General features: G+C 29.4%; 1 protein-coding gene and 1 long non-coding RNA gene across 2 annotated transcripts in view; both read left to right on the plus strand.

Moving 5' to 3' along the window:
* Window positions 1-8184, plus strand: part of LOC145189589 (protein phosphatase 3 catalytic subunit alpha-like) — an 11949-nt gene extending 3765 nt beyond the window's left edge. The window contains exons 2-11 of the mRNA XM_080066259.2: window positions 1-187; window positions 721-845; window positions 946-1057; window positions 1223-1508; window positions 5232-5309; window positions 5566-5660; window positions 6011-6136; window positions 6298-6445; window positions 6533-6630; window positions 7111-8184. The exon at window positions 1-187 is cut by the window's left edge and continues 14 nt beyond it. Coding sequence (XP_079922385.2) covers window positions 1-187; window positions 721-845; window positions 946-1057; window positions 1223-1508; window positions 5232-5309; window positions 5566-5660; window positions 6011-6136; window positions 6298-6445; window positions 6533-6630; window positions 7111-7241 — 1386 coding nt within the window. The 3' untranslated portion in view covers window positions 7242-8184. The remainder of the gene's footprint in view (window positions 188-720; window positions 846-945; window positions 1058-1222; window positions 1509-5231; window positions 5310-5565; window positions 5661-6010; window positions 6137-6297; window positions 6446-6532; window positions 6631-7110) is intronic.
* A 2785-nt stretch (window positions 8185-10969) lies between these two features.
* Window positions 10970-17156, plus strand: LOC149888867 (uncharacterized). The gene is made up of 4 exons (XR_016452315.1): window positions 10970-11097; window positions 12844-13121; window positions 13216-13403; window positions 16091-17156. It is a non-coding gene; the product is annotated as an uncharacterized LOC149888867 (long non-coding RNA).
* The last annotated feature ends 1786 nt before the right edge of the window (window positions 17157-18942 follow it).

Genomic DNA, 18942 nt, shown 5'->3' on the forward strand with positions numbered 1-18942 from the left:
CCTACACACAGACTTACTATGAAAGAAGTATTTGACTCTGATGGAAAACCTAAAATTGATGTGTTAAAAGCACATTTTATACTTGAGGGTAAAGTAGAGGAAGATGTAGCTCTTAAAATTATCAATAATGGTGAAAATCTACTCCGTCAAGAAAAAACAGTACTTGATATTGACGCTCCTATTACTGGTGAGGTTTTACAATTCATAGTATGCAATTTAATGTTTAAAAATTTTTTGAGATTTATGACAAGCAAATTTAAAATAAGTAAATGTATGAATAAATATAAAGTTATTTAAATGTAGTTTATTCTGTCATTATCTAAGTTTAGTTAGTTAATTTTAGTTAGTGTAGTTAGAAAATGTTAGAAAGTATTCTATTTGGTTGAAAGTTTCTTTAGCTTAATGCAAACTAATTTTGTTAATCTGTAAAAACTATTGTTCTCTTACACGTTGTTTAATTTTTAACAAATTGCAAAGTTAACTAAGGTAATTCTATATTTAATAGAATTAGGTTGAATACTATTACATAGTGAAATGTCTATTTGGGATAAAAACCTTCTAAACTATTGGATGAAATCTTTTTAAGAATAATCTTTTTAAATATCACAAATTAGATGACAGTTTTAATAATTTAAATGAAGAAAGAACTATCTTTATGTTAAGAAATTTTTATGTATTTGTCTATTTTTTCAATGTTACAATTTCTGATATTAATTTTAGTATGTGGAGATATACATGGTCAGTTTTACGATCTTATGAAATTATTTGAAGTTGGTGGAAATCCAGCTACTACTCGATATTTATTTCTTGGCGATTATGTAGATAGAGGCTATTTTTCAATCGAAGTAAGTATCATAAAAATGGTTAATTGCTAATTTTCGATAAGAACTCTTTAAATGTTATTATGTTTTATTAATTGTCAGTTATTTTTCTTTTTTGTTTTAGTGTGTAATGTATTTATGGGCATTAAAATCAATATATCCTAAGACCTTATTTTTGTTACGTGGCAATCATGAATGTCGTCATCTAACTGAGTATTTCACTTTCAAAACTGAATGTAAGCAAAATAAAGACTAGTATGAAATTTTATTCCTTTACTCAATATAAATAAAATTACATCTTTTTTCAAGCACCTAAATTTGATTTTTTAGTTTCAAGCAGTATTAATATGTCTGATTTTAATAGTAACTTTACCAATTAGCTTATTCATAACTTTTTGCAGGCAAAATAAAATACTCTGAGGCTGTATATGATGCATGTATGGAATCATTTGACTGCTTGCCACTAGCTGCCATCATGAATCAGCAATTCTTGTGCGTCCATGGTGGTTTATCTCCAGAATTACATACATTAGATGATATCCGAAAAGTAGATCGATTTCGAGAACCACCAGCTTTTGGAGCTATGTGTGATTTACTATGGTCAGATCCTCTTGAAGATTATGGTAATGAAAAATCAATGGAACATTTTTCTCATAATAGTGTTAGGGGATGCTCCTATTTCTACAGGTAAGTTTATTAAAAACTTTCTGCAGGTTTTAAAGAAGTTTTTGACTGAAATATCTTCATCCTCACCAAATGTATAAATACTAAAAATTTGATTAACTGTACAAGTCATTTTTACTAAGTTTCCTTAACTCATATTTTTTAAATCTTCATTATTTTGCTGTTTGTTTACTAAGTTGTCTGAAAAATAAACTAAAAAAACCCACATTAAATTGAATCTTGTTAGTCTCATTTTATAATATTTGTAGTTTTTAACTAACTATTATTTTATACTTTATTTTTCACATTTTATTATTCTTTTTCTTACTTTACTGATACTGCTTTTTAAGAGAATAACTTGATGGAAATTTGTAATTGTCAAGATATAAGTTTGTTCTGCTGCACTTATATATGATTTTAACTAGAAAATAAATAATATGATTGATTTTTATTTACATTGATTTTTATGCATCCATATACAGTGCTGTGAAAAAGATAGTAGCACCTAAGAAATTTTTTGGAAAATGTGTGTTTAAAAAAATGTAAACAAATAATATTTAAGTTTGATTTTTGGCTAGGTTTCGTGATGTAAATAAAATACTTCCACAATTTGTTTTTTTGGTTAATGTTCGATGAATTTCTTAGATTTGAATAAAAATGTGAATAAAAAATATTTTACAAAGTGAAAAAGTGAGACAGTGCTGAGAGAGCTCAAATGCCCCTCTCCAGTGAACAAAAAAGTTGATAAAAAGTTCACTAAAAGGATTAAAAACCATGTTAAGAAGAATTCTACTATATCCATCAGAAAGACAGCAAAACTGTTCAATTTCGGTGAGAGGACAGTCAGAAGAACTCTAAAAACTCTTGGAAAAGTCAGTGTGGCCCAACCTACATGCCAACTTTCGACAGAAAGGCTAAAAACTTTGAGAATGAAGTGAGGAAAGAAGTTTCTGAACTAGCTGAAAAGCCATGTTTCGTAAACAGTCAAAATTTTCTCAGATGAAAAACTTTTTAGTGTTGATTGTGTGATCAATAGGCAAAATGACAGATTCATTGATCAGAAAGATTACATTAATGACAGAAATCATGTGATTGTGTTACATGAAGAGAGTTATATTCAAGTGAAAATAGCCAAACATTTGAATTGTTCAGGATCCTTGCTTCAAAATATAGTTACATAGAAAAAGTACATAGAAACTGGTGATGTAGTGGATAAAAGGGTAACCCCATGTGATAAACAGTTTTTAGTATGTCCATGTACTGTGTGACGATCTTTGTTAAAATCTGGCTTAAGAGGCTGTGTGGCTATCCAAAAACCTGTTAACTGAAAAACCTGTGGCTATCAAACTTTATTATGCTAAGGTAACAAAACAAATGATTAAAATTCTCAAAAGAAAATATTGAGTGGCAAAAAAAAATCAATGGGACAAGGGTTTTTTTGGACTAGTCAAAATTTTAGCTATTTAGAATGAATTGACATCAGTATGTGAAGTGGAGAAAAAGCAAAGCAAAAGTGGAACCTCTTCAGTGGAACATTGGCATTGAAATATGGTGGAGAAAATATTCAAGTTTAGGGATGCATTTCAATTAAAGAAATAAGGGATATTATCAAAATAATGAAAAACCTCCCAGGGGAAAAATATAAAAATATTTTACAAAATCAAGCTGTACCTTCAGGATGACAACTGATTGGGGATAAATTTATCTTACAACATGATAATGATCCCAAAACTTGTAAATTAGTAAAAAAAAGTGAAGAGAGCGCTTCAAACCATGTCTCAGCCCCCTCAGACCTCAGATTTGAACATAATCAAGCATGTTTGAGAATACTTAGATTGAAAGAAGGTGTAAAGGTTGCTAAGGAACTTAAATGAGCTTTGGAACATTCAACAAGAAAAAAAAATCTTTCTAATAGTATAGATAAAAGGCTCAAAGGTGTTGTTACAAAGACTGTCATACTAAATCTTAGCAAAATTATTATTTACAGTTAGAAATTTGAATATTTTGAATCAAGTTTATATTACTTCTGATCACTACTTAATAAAAAACTATATATTTGTACTTATTTCAGTTTAAATATTATTTTTTACCAACTTTTGTGTGTGTATGTGTGTGTGTATTTATACATACACACACATGCTTATATACACATGCATACATACACATGCATATATATATAGATGTAAAAAAAATCATTCATATATTTTCTAGTTAAAATCATATATAAAAATAGCAGAACAAACTTATATCTTTGCACTTATATTACAAAGAAATTGATTTACTCCTGCTTACGTCTAGCAAAATTTCAAACTTTTGCTTTAGTGGTCCCCATAAGCTTGTGCACAAAATTACAGTCATAACTATTTGATGCTTTTTTCCAGAAAGTTTTTCAATCTTTGTTTTTGCAAAGGGTTTTTTTTTAAAAATCTTTCTTTTTAAATTACCCAGTACTCTCAATTCTACGCAGTTTGGAGGACTAGCTGTTTTGAGCACAATGTTCACATCATTTTGTTCATACCATTCCTTAGCTAGTATGCCATAATACCTTGAAGCAAAATCAAGTTAAAATACAGGTCCATTATCATGTGATTTAAAGAGAGGTAAAGAAATTTTTTAAGCTTACATTTGACTAGTAAGTATAATCAAGCATTTTATGCTTAAATTCATTATTTGAACCACTGTCAAAAAAAAAATTGTGAACAGATGCATTGTCTTGAAGTATGATTTTTTTTTAATCTCAAAAAAACACTATTGCAGCAGGTTTTTTGCTGATGAAATCTTACTTGCTGATGAAAAGGTTTTTTGCCTTCTTTAATGTAATTCCACCAATATAATTTTGGTGTAATTAACTTTGGTGTAATTCCACCAACAGTTAATGATATTTATATAAAGATGTAGGAAATCTGAAATAGATCTCAGGCTTCTCTGCTGCAACTCAGTAAGTTTAAAAAGTTCTTAACAATTACTCTTGATGTCTAACTTTGTGAGAACTGAGGTGTCTATCTCAAGTCTCTTTTCTAATAAACTTACTTCAAATGATTTAATTTGCATTAATGTTGGTGGATGAGAGAATATCACTTATTGATCTTAGTAAAACTACTTTTGAATTCATTAAAGAGCAATTCAGAGCATTTGTCATTATTGGAAAAGGATCTGGGTTGTTATTTTGTAACTTAATAATATTAAATGACTCAAACCTTTAGAATGGGATGAGGTTGAATATTTAAAGATTTTTGTTAAAACAGTCAACAATGCTGCAGAGGATTATCTGAAGATATTCTCGCCCCATCATACTAATATCACACCAGAATGAAATGTTCTGGATTATATGCAAAAACTGATTTATAATTTAAAAGTAAAATACAGTTTTGTTGATATGAAGTGCATTCAAAAGATTTAGAATTTATACAATCTTTGATATATTCTTTTGGTTACATTTTTGCATAAAAATCCAATTATTTGAAGCAATTTTAATTGTACTCAGAAACATTAAAGATTTTTTTTTTAAATAATACTTTTAATTTGTTAACGAAAACTTTTTGAATGAATCCTGGTAAAATTTTTTAAATTTATAAAATTTTGAACAGCCCCAATACGTAATCACACAATTAGGTAGCAGTTTTTTTTAACACGGTTTTGCAAATGTTAAGGCTGTTGCCCTGATCTCTAAAAGGAACTGTTTTAGCTAATGTTGTGATTAATGCCCCTTAATACAATTATGAAACTTTATGATTCTATGAAATTTAGTTATCAAGCATGCTGTGACTTTTTGCAGAGGAATAATTTACTCTCTATAATACGTGCACATGAAGCTCAAGATGCTGGGTATGAATTTATAAAAATGAGTTTTTTAAAACATTAACATAAATTTTTTACATTGCTTTTTATCTAATAGTATTTCTCTGAGAATTTCTTTAAAAATGAATTATTTTTTTGAGTATTTAAGAAACAAAAAAATACTTTAGAAATAGTTTTTTTTTTTCTTTCTTTCTTTATGAAGGTTTAATAATTGCATGAGGCTTTATTAGATTCACAAATAAAAAGATGTTTAGAAGAAAAGACTTTTTATGTTGTACTTTAGATATCGCATGTATAGAAAAAGCCAGGCTACAGGTTTTCCGTCACTTATAACCATTTTTTCAGCACCTAATTATTTAGATGTTTATAATAATAAAGGTTAGTTAATGCTAGTTTGCTTAAATCTATATGTTTGTAATATTATTAAAGATTTCAATCTTCTAAAGTTTCATTCATTTAAAAAAAAAAAAGCTTTAATCAAGTATTTTTGGGAGATTCTATATGAAATCAGATTAGGTGTCCAGTCATCCTACAACTTTATCTATCTATTAGTGGGATAGTTTAACTATTAGTCATTAACTTGACATGGATATCCCATAAAGTATATTTATACACTATTAAATTTAGTTTAATAATTTAATCACTTCATAAAAATTAATTTTAGTAATTTTTGTAATTTTTTTTTTATTTTGAATTTTTTTTTTAATATCATTTTCCAATTGTTTTAGCTGCAGTCCTAAAGTATGAAAATAATGTTATGAACATTCGGCAGTTCAATTGCACTCCTCATCCTTATTGGTTACCAAACTTTATGGATGTTTTTACATGGTCGATACCATTTGTTGGTGAAAAAGGTGTGTGTTTAACATGTTTTTTTAAGAGTATTTATATTCTCATAAAAAATATAATTGCATTTTACTAATAAATAAATATTGTACTCTAACAAAAAGCATTAAAAAAAAAATTCAAATTGGTTTTTCAAAATTGTCAATTCAAAGATAAAAAATTTCTTTAGTTACTGAGATGTTAGTTAATGTTTTAAACATTTGTACCGATGACGAACTTGATGACGAAGATGGCGAAGAATCAGCTAAAAGGAAAGAAGTTATTAGAAACAAAATCAGAGCCATAGGAAAAATGGCACGTGTTTTCACTATTCTTAGGTAATTCATTTTCCATAGTTGATTTTTTCAATTTAAATAAAAATATTGGTGCAATGAAAAAGTCTACTTTTTTTTTCTTATGTTCAGAGAAGAAAGCGAAAGCGTATTGGAGTTAAAGGGGCTAACACCATCAGGCGCGTTACCTGTAGGCTTACTGTCTGGTGGAAAAGATTCTTTGCACTCAGGTAATTGGTCGTTTTAATCATTTTTTAGTTCTTCAAAGCATCCTGAGTTTTTTGTTAATCAGTTAAAATATGCTTTCTATTGATTTTTAAAAGTTTTGAATTTTATTTAATGTATTTTAACTTTTTCTCGCCTTAACTTAAATTTAGTTAAAAAGTTTTCCCAACATTTTCAATTCTTATCTTTCTGCTCTATACAATTTCTTAGTTGTTGAATTCTTTAGATATCTAATAACCATACACTATCTTAGTAGTTTAAAAAATTTCTAAGTCTAAGGTGCCAAAGCCCTTTAAAAACGCCCTGTCAGACCTTTCTCGTGATACGTTAAGGGCTTTGAAAAAAACTGCTTTCTCGTAGTTAGATATCACAATGATGTATGTGAATATTTAAAGATTTTTCTGAGCTTATATGAGTCATTTAATATTTTTTGATTAAGAAGTTTGAAATATTCAAATCTGGACTCAAGATGTATTTCGTTTCAGCTTTATCCGATTTATCGGTGGATGGTAATCAACGTAATAAAATACAAGGTTTCGCCGATGCAAAAAGTTTAGATCGAATGAATGAACGCATGCCACCACGGAAAACTGATAAATTAAGTGGTAAAAAATGATAGTCGATTATCCTGTAAATTCCTTTTACCGTTTACTGCAAACCCCAAACTGGTGGTTTTCTAATTTAAAAATAACGCACGGGATACTGAACATTGGAAGTTGTGGACGCGGCAACTCGGATAGGTGTTAAAGCAACTTGTGGGGTTTGGGTTATTAACATAACATAATTAAGTTATTGTTTTTTTTTTTTTTTTTTTTTTTCTTTTTTTTCTTTTTTTTCTTTCTGGCTTTCTGGCTTTCTGTCTGTACAATGGCGTGTTAATATAAAAATCTTTTATAGGTCGATGTTTTTATCCGAATGAAAATATTCTCCTTTTCAATTTTATTTTGTGATAACTTTTTTTAATTTCCTGTGTATTTTTTTTCACGTACTGAAAAATAGGTATTTTATAATTCGCCATTTGGTATCTGCCTATTTCTGTTGAGCGACAATTTGGAGTCAGGACTCGCAAAAGTCTATTGTAGAATATTTTAAATATTTCGTTTTAATTTCATGATTTTATATACGGCTTTTGAGATACCGTGTTACTATAGGAACTATGTTTTTCCTGGACTTTTTAAAGTTTTGGGTTTCCCTGTTGTTTTTTTTTTTTTTTTTTTTTTTTTTTTTGTGTCTTTTTTATTTTTTAAATTATTTTTTTGTTTTGTTTCTTTAAATATTTTTTATTGGTAAACAAATGTTATAAAATTATTTCGAACAAAATTCCGCATGCTATTATCGCTTACCGTTTGCACTTATTATTTGACAGCTACATTCAATGTTGGTCTGCTTGTCCTAAAACTGTCCAACTATAGTCTTTAAAAACCTTCCTGTGTTCAATGTAAAAAAACCGTTAAATCCAGATTGGGTTTGTGTGGTATTTTAAATTTTATGTATTTTTTTTTTTTTAGTTTTATTTATTTCTTTGTTACATACTTGGTTAAAATAGAAGATTCAACTCTTAATCATGCTGTCGTTCTCGCGGTTGCTCTGCGTCAGAAAACATTTTAGTTAACCCTGTCAGTTTCAGAAAGTATTTAGAGAATTGTCAGTTCAATCTATATAACATCAGCTTTCAGAGTTTAAAGAAGATATTAGCAATTTCAACAATTGACTTAGCTTGACTTCTCTGTATTTTAATTATCTCAAAAAATTTGTAATAACTCCGTAATAAGATTACTATTTCCCGCATCCTATCTAGAATTCTTCTCAATGATTCAAGTGAGGTAAGATGTTTTGCCATTATGAGAAAGTTGCGTATCCTGGTCAATATTGGATAGAAAGAAGAACACTCTGATATTGTACTTTGATAAACCAGGTCTATCACACAACTTTTCCTGAATTTTAGGAAAATGTCAAAATATATTTCTAAAAAGTCTTCTATATATTAACTGTAAAAGTCTGCTTAGGTTAGTTGGAATACTCATGTATTCATGACCATTATCTAATCTAGAGGCATTTCCAGAGGTTTGCTATGGATATCGAATATTAAGTAAATGAAAATGAATTTCTAGAAAACATATACGATGAACTTGAATTGGCTTCTAAACAGACTGTTATTTTAAAATTCTAAGCAGCTTTTTATGATAAAGTTTTAAAAAAATTAAAGTTTTCCATATGGTTAATGAAGCCCATTGGATAATTATTAAGAAACACAGTATTCAAATTATGGAGGCAAGTAGCTAAATTGAATTAGTACCAGTGCATAAAGGCAATAAATTTATGGCTAAGGCCGAGAAAACCTTCATGACAATAGTTATATTAAACGGATGGCAAGAAGAGCGGATCAAACGATTTTTTTTATTGAGTAAAAAAAGTAGTATACATCCTTCTCCCTTTCAAAAAAAACGAGCTTTACGATTTCATTTTTTAAAATATAAAAACGCTTTAATTTTAATAAAATATTTTTAATTTGAAGTAACTTTATTGCAATATTTTATGTACCCTAGTTTTTAAAATGTTTCATTAGTGTCAAGGCCCTAGCTATTGATACTCTCGCAATCATTCGCTATCAGAAAGATAGATGTTAACGTGGGACAATTTTTAGTTCAAAGTTTAAGTCGGCACACATGTCACTTGACTCCACAACTAGTGGTTTTAAACTCTGGGAGACAAAGATAAATTTATTTAAAAAAAAGGTTCTTTGCTAAAACTACTCAAGTATAGCGTTCCTGATAAGCTTTAAGATAAAAAAAACCCAATAAAGTTTTCATTTCTGAAAACACACTAACAGAACTAATAGAACATTAAAACCCTTTACTTGAATTTCAAGGTTTAAACGCACTAAGCTTTTTGTTAAAAGTTTGGTGAGGGATGAAAATTTAGCTTCTAATGAACAATTTAAATATTTCACTAAGTTACTTAAAAACATTTCTGTGGCTAACGATAGAGCTGAGCTCTAGAGTTTATTTTAAAAATATAAAAGGTTTAAAAATATAAAAGGTTACTACATAGGCCTCACGATGGAAACAGCTTCTCAGCCTTATAAAGTTTTTTTAGACACCCTATAGCAAATCTAACTTCTTATCACAACGTACTTGTGGATTCGGTTTGTTAAAAATACAGAAAAAACGAAAATGAAGTATTTGAAAAAAAAAGTCTTTCTACTCTAAAAACAAAAATTTTCTACCTATAAAAATTATTTTCTAAGAGTAATACATTTTATCAAAAAATATGCATTAATATTATCACTTGTGGCTCGCTATTTTACCCAGTTGTTAGAAAGGTGTTTGTATTTCCCCCCAGCCTGAACTTGAACCTATATACTAAAGTCCAGAGGATTTAAGTTTGGTGAGCTAGGGGAACACAAATCTTTTTCCTAGAAGTTGATGCTCTCGCAGCTAGTTTCGGACTAATTTTGCTGTATGGCAGAAGGCCCTATCTTGCATCAGAACATAATTTTGTCCCCAAAGGTGGCTTAAACCAAGGAAGGACACGAGAATGAAGCACTTTGTCTAAGTACCCATTTTAAAACTAAAAGGCAGAAATACTGGCGGCATCTCGAGGTCATTGGAAGCAACTAAGCTAAACACTATTATCTGGCTTAGGTACTTTGTCTGACCGATAGGTTTGATTTCATTTGAGACTTCCTCACTTTTAAGGTCGTAATGCATCTGTTTATTCTGCTGTTGTGGATCTGATCCATTATTAAATACAGGACACTTGTCATTGGTTCTTGGTTTTCTTTTGATATTGACCCTTCCCCCCCCCCCTCCCTCAAAAGATGATGTTGCAAACTGTCTTTCTGGACACATTAAAAGTCTTGAACATGTCTTAAAAGTCCAAACGCGAGTGGAGAGTCCAGACAGCTTGTTCACAAATTTCTACTTGCATTTTTCAAGAACGTATTTTAAAAATAATGTTAAAATTCTACACACAAGTGAAAAAATACGGAAAGATTGAGCTATATTTATTCACAAATCTAAATCGAAAAAAAACGTCACGGGTAAAATACTGAACCGTAAGCGGTAATTGCATTCTAACTCTGGCATATTAACTTTTCTACGTAAACATAAAAGCTGTTTGTAAACTTTTATTAGTTTCTTGATGTTCCGACAAACAAACTTCGAAACATCAAAAAAATGCTTTAATTCTCTTTATTCTTTTATTCATGTTAGGAGGGAACGAAATTAGAAATTTTTTAAATACAAACTTTATGTACAAGAAAACAATAAACACGGTGTTCTTACATCTCTTCCGAAAACTTTGGTTCTTTTCAAAAGTTGAAACGAGCATGGATATGTTAGAAATATTATTTTATCAGTACAAAAAAATAAACAAAACTTTTCTCTTTAAAGTTGCTGTTGAAGAAAGTTTACATGAAAAATAAACGTGACATTCTCCTAATGGCGTAGTGAGCTTAACTGGTGCCAGAGGTACAAAATTTTTTATAGTGCTTCCCACTCCTTCGCTCCTCCACCCATTCGAAAAACATAGTAATAAAATATATACCTTTTAGCAACACAAATTGATATTTTCTGGAAAAGCTTATTTGTCTTGGGGAATGTTTAACACTCCGCTTTGAGTAGAGTCTGGGGCATAGGGCCTTTTTTCAAAGAGTTTAATTTCAATCTTTCAATCAAAATTAATCCTTCTATTTATTTGTTTTTTGCCCAAGCCTATCTTTTTACTTTATTTTGAAGGTTTTGTGCCCTATTCATCATCTGTTGAAGTCGCAATTCTTGTTTAGTAAGTTTCTGGTGTCAGTTTTTGCCCAATCAAACTTAGATTTCGAATTCTTTGTTGAATCATTACATTATCTCTTAGTTCTTTCAGTACTTTTTCAGCATTTGTAGTGTTTAGGTTCTTTATGTAGGTTAACTTTACCCTGCCTCCTTTCAATTTCTTTGCAACAGGATCCATCTCATTTAAACAGAGTTTTGGAAATATCCTGTACTATGGCTTTTTTAATATTTATCTTAAAACACCCTATCGTAAGAAAGAAAAATAACAAAAAATGATTAGGAAAAAACCTCAGTAAATAAAAGGTTGTTAGCAGATATAAGATTATTGTCATGAAGGTTTTCTTAGCCTTGACCATAAAATTAAGAGCCTTTATGCGCTGGTACTGATTCAATTTAGTCTTGACAGTCTAAAGGCTTCCAACACCATTTACTGGTATAACGAACTACAGCATGATTGAGATCGGGAAAATTTTTATAAACCAATATAATAATTTTTCTGCACTCCGTTCTTTCCAATGGTGGTCAAAACTTTCTTTCTGACGAAAGTCGAACTTTTCGGAGGCGACGTCAGACTACTAATCAAATATATCAACTCTATATCACGTCTTCTATACCACGTCTTCTATACCACGTCTTCTATATTACGTCTTCTATACCACGTCTTCTATACCACGTCTTCTATACCACGTCTTCTATACCACGTCTTCTATACCACGTCTTCTATACCACGTCTTCTATACCACGTCTTCTATACCACGTCTTCTATATCACGTCTTCGTACCAACTTTCTTGATAATCTCCCTTCAGAAAACATCGAATTTTAGCAGGGCTTCATTTTTTCCACTTTCTTCAGACCTAACCACTTGCTGGATATCACAGGAAAAACTAGTTATTTTATAATCATTTAATGAATAAAAATAAAAAATCCAAAAATAAAATGTCAAAAAGCTATGAGACACAAATACTGGATCACAGTCATAAAGAACTTGAAAACTAAAACGTGTTAGAAACATAAAATATTTTCAGCATAAACCAGACAAACTTACCAACTCTTAAAACCCTTTTGATAAAACTGATTGAAATCGCAAAAAAAATAAAATAAAATAAAATAATTAGTTTCCTACTTTATACCAACCCAAAAGATCAATCAAATTTAGATTTGATTCTAAAAATGTTTTATTCATCTGCACGCGTATTTTATAACAAATATATAGGTTCTTGACAGACAAGTTCTTTAAAGAAGTAATAATTCCAATTTCATGACCACCAGATGGCATCTTCAGCAAAATATCCAAACTTCTAAAGACATCGGTCCAAATTTCTTTACTATTTAACCATTAATTTAGAAAATTCACTGGATTAATTGACCGCTTTTTATTTTCAGACAAATGGATTCAAAGTAGTTTCGTGTGTTAACTTATTTTTGTCTTTTATTAGGGAAAAATGTAGTTCAAGCAGAGCAATAACTTCAAAATGTGTTACCTCAACATCCATCTGGTTTGTTGACTTTAATCGTGGTTGTACAGACACCAATGATGTTGAAAGTTCTGGGCGTTAACCCTGAATACATCTTAAAAACCCCTTAAAATCATTATCAGCAATGGTAAAGAGAAGTTGCAAAAGATAGCTCATGTAAGCCATTGCCAAGTGAAGTTACAAATGTAGCCGACGTAAGCCACCAAAAGCAATTAAAGACGCAACAATCGCCCAGCAAGGTAATGACTTTTGCATTTTTGGATGAATAAGGTAAAATATTTTGGGATAGATAAGGTAAAATATTTATTAACTACCTTAGAAAGTAACTTTTAGATTGGATTATTGGAGCATTTGAAAGCCGAAATCATCATAAAGAGGCTAATTTGTTTGTTTCTTCAAGATAATGCAACGTATCACACGTTACTAAAAAAATTGGCAAAAATCCACGCGAATTGGGTTTTGAATTGCTTTTGCATCCACCGTATAATCCATTCTACAACTGAGCAGATTACATTTCGCCGGTATCTATTGGTCTTTCTATTCTAAAGAAGTGAAATAAATGTATCAATATCATAATTACTGACATATAGCATATCTGTACATTTAGCATACATTAAATAATAATTTAATCTTATAAAACTTTGCGTGAATGTTTTTTTTATGCTATTTTTTAATATGATCTAGCTTAATATGATCTTAATATAATCTGATTCTTAAAACCTTTGAATATCAATCTAATCGTTTTGGTATGATAAAATTAAAGTTTAAAGTAATTCCTCAAACAATCATCATACGGCTTCTCTCTCTCACCTCTCGCATCTCGTTTTCTTTTGATATGTCGTGTTAGGTTTTCCATATCTTTTTTATAAAAGACGGATGACTTTTTGGCCTTAAGCATTAATATTAATATACCCCATTTGGTATATTAACCAATAGGTTAAAGCTATTTATTATTGCATAAATATTGTTCGTGGGTTTTCACCTGATTCGCTAGCTCAATCACGGCGTCAGCGACACATGTGGTAAACTAGAATTAACTTTTAAGGGCAATCGTAAAAATAGGACAAAAAACTACCAAAAAATTTTCTAAAAAAAAAAAAAAAAAAAAAAAAAATCATTCGATCTTTGAAGTTTCTCACAAAATGGCAGACTTCCGATTACTCGTTTTTACCTATTTTGAATTTTTGATTTAAGGTTTGAAAATAACTTCACATACACATTTCAAAATTCAGAGAAATGTTTTGAACGCTGCAGATTGCGCGTTGACAAATGAAACTAGTATTGCCTACAAACCAAACAGATATTTCGTTCGACGCATCTTCTTTTCTTATTTCTCTGAGCAACTTGATATCAAACTCATGGAGCTATCCTATTTTCTTTGCACACGCTTAGAAAGAAATTAACGCATTCATGTAATATCTTTGTTTTCTACATAATCGATGTACGGTAAAACCGCCTAACTAAAATGGCCTTATTCTGGAAATTTATCGTTTTTTATTACATCTCTATAAATACTTGTCCACTGACGCTGCAATCAATTTTTTTACATAACTCGGTAAGTGTTCTTTATAATTAATGAGATTTTCATTATACATAATTTTTTTTCTTACTATACTACTTTTATTGGCATATACTAGTTTTTTCAAAATTTTGACCTTTTAAACTTACTCTCGTATCAAATATACATGGTCATGGAATCCATACCTAACTTTTTTTAGAAACGAAATCTTTAGATTGCTGTAAAAAGTCTTATCTTTACTTTTCGGTAATTTTAGCCTGATTTTGAGAAAATCAGGTGGCCAATGTTAGGGACAAAACAAGGCATTTTTCAACCTAACTTTAGCTTGTTTTTTATTACTATGTGCTACATAATGTTCTTAGTTATTTTAGTAATATACAATATATATATATATATATATATATATATATATATATATATATATATATATATATATATATATATATATATATATATATATATATATATATATATATATATATTGTGAGGGTGGCGTTTTAGTTATTATTTTCTTTTTGTTTGCAGTAAAGGGGAAATTTGGGTTTAGTGTTATGTGGATTAGGTATATGGAGGTTGGGAACGAGGTTTATGGTCTGGGAAGTACTTGTTTAGGTAAGGGCGAGGTTTGGGAATAGTTTGGTTAGGAATGGGCAAGGTTTAATCTAAAAGGACTAAACTTATAATCGCCTTCCTCAGTATATTCTATGATATAATAAAACTCAACAAATGTTCTATTAATGTGTAATGGTAGCACTCTTACTCTTATAACTTATATATAATAAAAATAATATTCTCTTACGCTTCTTGCAGTGTTCAATACTGTTTATTTCAATTACTCCTCTTTCTTTTATATCTTCTTATATTACAAATATCTCTTCTTTAATTAAATCTTCTGGTTATTCTCCAACAATCAATACTAAAATCTTCTTCTTTTCTTCTTTTATTCAACTGCTTATTAAACTGCTTATTCATCAAAATACTCTTCTTATCACAAAATTCTTTCTCTTCTTTAAAACCCTCTTTAAATCTCTTAAAAACTCTTTTCTCTTTAAGTCCTCTTTTAAATCTCTTCTTTTAAAGTGACGATCTCTCTATCTCTAATTCTCTCAACAAACTCTAATTCTTCTCCAAAAATCTCTTAAATTTTACTTAACTCTAATCCTTCTCCAATCCTTTTCCTAACAAAAACTGTTAGATTCTTTCTTTTTTGAACTTTTATAATTTTTGCTTGTTTTCCTGTTGCGAAATCTTTTCATTTATTTATATCGCATGTTGATGAGTCTTCGTGTTTACTTCTTTTCTCAGTTTTTTTTAACTTTTCTTCTTTCCGTTTTATCGTCTACTTACGTGATAGATAGGTGAATCATCGTGTATAAGTCTTTTCTGATCGTTGTTTTTGACTTTTCTAATTGTCGCTTTATCGCTTACGAGTCTTCGCGTTTACGTCTTTTTTTAGCTGTTGTTTTTAACTTAATTCTTTTTGCTTTATCATTTATTTATGTGAAGAGTTGGTGAATCATTTTGTGTATATTTTTATCGATCGTCGTTTTTATTTTAGTTCTCCCTCCTCACAATATATATATATATATATATATATATATATATATATATATATATATATATATATATATATATATATATATATATATATATATATATGCATACCAATAAAAGAGGTGTTTATATTAGATATTCTGATGAAACGTTGTGTCGGGCACTGGATGAAATTCAAAGTTTTGAAACAATCATAAACCAAGCTGCGAAAATCTATTTGATTCCACGTTCGACACTACAGAACAAAATAAAAGGCCGTCATGATCAATCTGTGGGAAAACCAAAAAGTATGCTATGTTTAAAAAGGTGCTCTTCATTTAACAGGGTATTAAAATCAAATTTCTTCGTAATGAAAGTTTTATCAAATGATGATGAAGCTCCAACAAAAAAATTTGGCGTCAAATTCTGGAAGACTACAAACAATCACATTGCAAAGTAGAGCGTTTACAGAAGAGGAACTTCCCTAGTTGTTGAAAAATGTTGTTCTTAATATGGACTCGCGTTGTCATACTAATCTACTATCCGGTTTTCAAGCATGTGGCATTTGGCCTTTCGATGAGGAATGTGTACTTAAAAAAGTGCCTAGCACTGAACCTGACCATGATCATTCGGTGCGCACAGATGCACTGTCACAATCTTTTATGCCAATTTTGCAAAGTATGCATTTTAACAAGAAATCAAATCCAGCATCCAAGAAAAAGTTGAAAGTTGTAACTGGAAAAAGTCTCACCTCTGCAGGTTCAGAAGTAGAAAGCAATCGAGTCAATGAGTTTCAAAAAAACTACCTACCGAAGAGTGTCATGTTCAAGTTGCATAATCAAGCATTGATAAATCATCAGAAGAACAAGAAAACTGCGAAGAGACATTGATGGATTTGCAGAAGAAAATCTTGCCGTCTTAAATGAAAACAATTTAATGATAACCAGTTTGGTGAATATATGCAACGAATAAAATGACGTAAAAGTCAAATTCATGCAGTCAAATGGGCCTTCGAAAGGTTTTCAGCGGCCAAAAAGAGACGTTAGATCAAATTAGAAGATGTTATCTGCAAGATCAGTTTCTCACCAGTTCTAAAATTTTCGCGACCTTTTGCCATAGACAACGAAACTTCAACTTCAATTGAACAATTGTTTTCAGAAATGTAAAGTTAATTATTTTGTAAACTCATTTGAATTTCAAATAATTTCACTGACAAAATGTACTTTTTACATGTTGTTTTTTTTTCCGGCCAATTGTTTATAAAAAAAAATTGGGTTCTATGAAAGCATATGTAACTTAAACTTTTGGGACTCGTAGAAGACACCATCTCACATGCTTTAAGCTATAAAATATTTTACAAAAAACGCTCTGATCAAAAGTAATAAGGTCTCAAAGCTGAAAAGTCGCCAAACTAATGAGATTCTACAGTAGTTTGCGATGTTAGCCTTATTAATCTCAAAAGATTATTTAAAAAGAATAGAAAAATAACCGTAGTTCTTTGTGTAATTACAACAATATATATTTTTTTAATCTCCCAATTTCATCTGTTAAATTGAAGGGAAAATAAATGGAAAGAAATACCTGCAAGTAGAGGATGTAAAAATTACTTCGTTTCTTTTGCCGCATCCTGAATCTTTTATATTTTCTGAGAAAGAAAAGAATTGAGAAAAAACTCAAAAATACTCTCAAACAAGGTTCAGCTATCCGAAGTCACTATTAATTTTACATAAGCCCTGATACAAACCTTTAGAAATCTAAAATTTATTTTATAAAACTTATTTCAAAGTTTATACGATTGTATTTTTACAACTGGTAAAAGGTATCAAAATACTGGAAAATTTTGGAAAAGGCATTCAGTTGATTTAAAACTGACCTGGTAATTTTATTGCTTTGATGTCTTCGTTGTTTCCTCATCCGAATCTACAGAATTTTTTTTCGATTGCAAAAAGCTAATGATTACATCTTGAAAAGGTGTAGTAATGTAGCTTATTTTATGCATTATTATTATAAATATATTATATATATATATATAATATATATATATATAAATTTTTATTACTTTCTATTTACATTTTTATTGAAATAATGATTAATGATTTATTGTCACTATTACCAAAAAAATTCCATTATTATTTAAACATTACAGTCAAAATATTTATGCTAAATTACAATCTAAAAGCAGTTTTTATGCAATTAAAGAGTCAAACAAAGACAATCTACAACTTTTGCAATGTACCGAGTAAAATAAGATTCAAATGGTTGAAACTTAAATTCAACTTTTCATCATAAAATTAATTTAACTTCAAAGTAACCACAAATAAAATCGTCTTTTCTGGTCTTCGATTCCTCACCTGTGTGTTGTATTCTAAAAGGAGCTTTAAGAAAAAGTTAAAAATCAAACAGGTGAAATAGTTATAATAATTGATAAATTTCCAAATTCTTTTATTTTAGATCCACAAAGCAGTTTGTTTTTCTTTTTTAATGTTCAACGTTTGGTAATATAAAATTGGTGTTATATATTATTTGGTAAATACTGCATCAAAAAAAGGGTAATGAATATACCCGAGTTTATTTTTTTCTTACCATGCTCTTTTTTTACGTTTTTTTTTGGTATGTATCCACTAAAACAAGATTCAAGCTATCTTCACGTTTAATAAAAACAGTTAATGAACTACTTGCCGAGCAGATATTCTTCTTCAAACGCATCTTTTTTTCCCATTCTTTTTCATATCTTTTTGTGATTTTGATATCAAGAACATGTACTCTTAATTTCTTTCTACAAATATTGAAAGAAATAAAAGCATTTTTGCGTCATTGTTGTTACAGCATCCACCTATTTTATGACGGCTGTAATTTCTCATAGCCCTAAAAGATTTCCATTCTGATGAAAATTTTGATAATAAATGGTTAACATTTCATCCATCTTCACTTAGTTTTAACTGAAAAACATAACAGTAACTTTTTTGTCATAATGAAACCAAGCATTAAACGCCTATCTGAATAAATAC

This window comes from Hydra viridissima, unplaced genomic scaffold (assembly GCF_058129835.1).
Source record: "Hydra viridissima isolate aposymbiotic clone 2 unplaced genomic scaffold, HvirCarnegie_v1 scaffold_5, whole genome shotgun sequence".
In the NCBI taxonomy this organism is placed as follows: domain Eukaryota; kingdom Metazoa; phylum Cnidaria; class Hydrozoa; order Anthoathecata; family Hydridae; genus Hydra; species Hydra viridissima.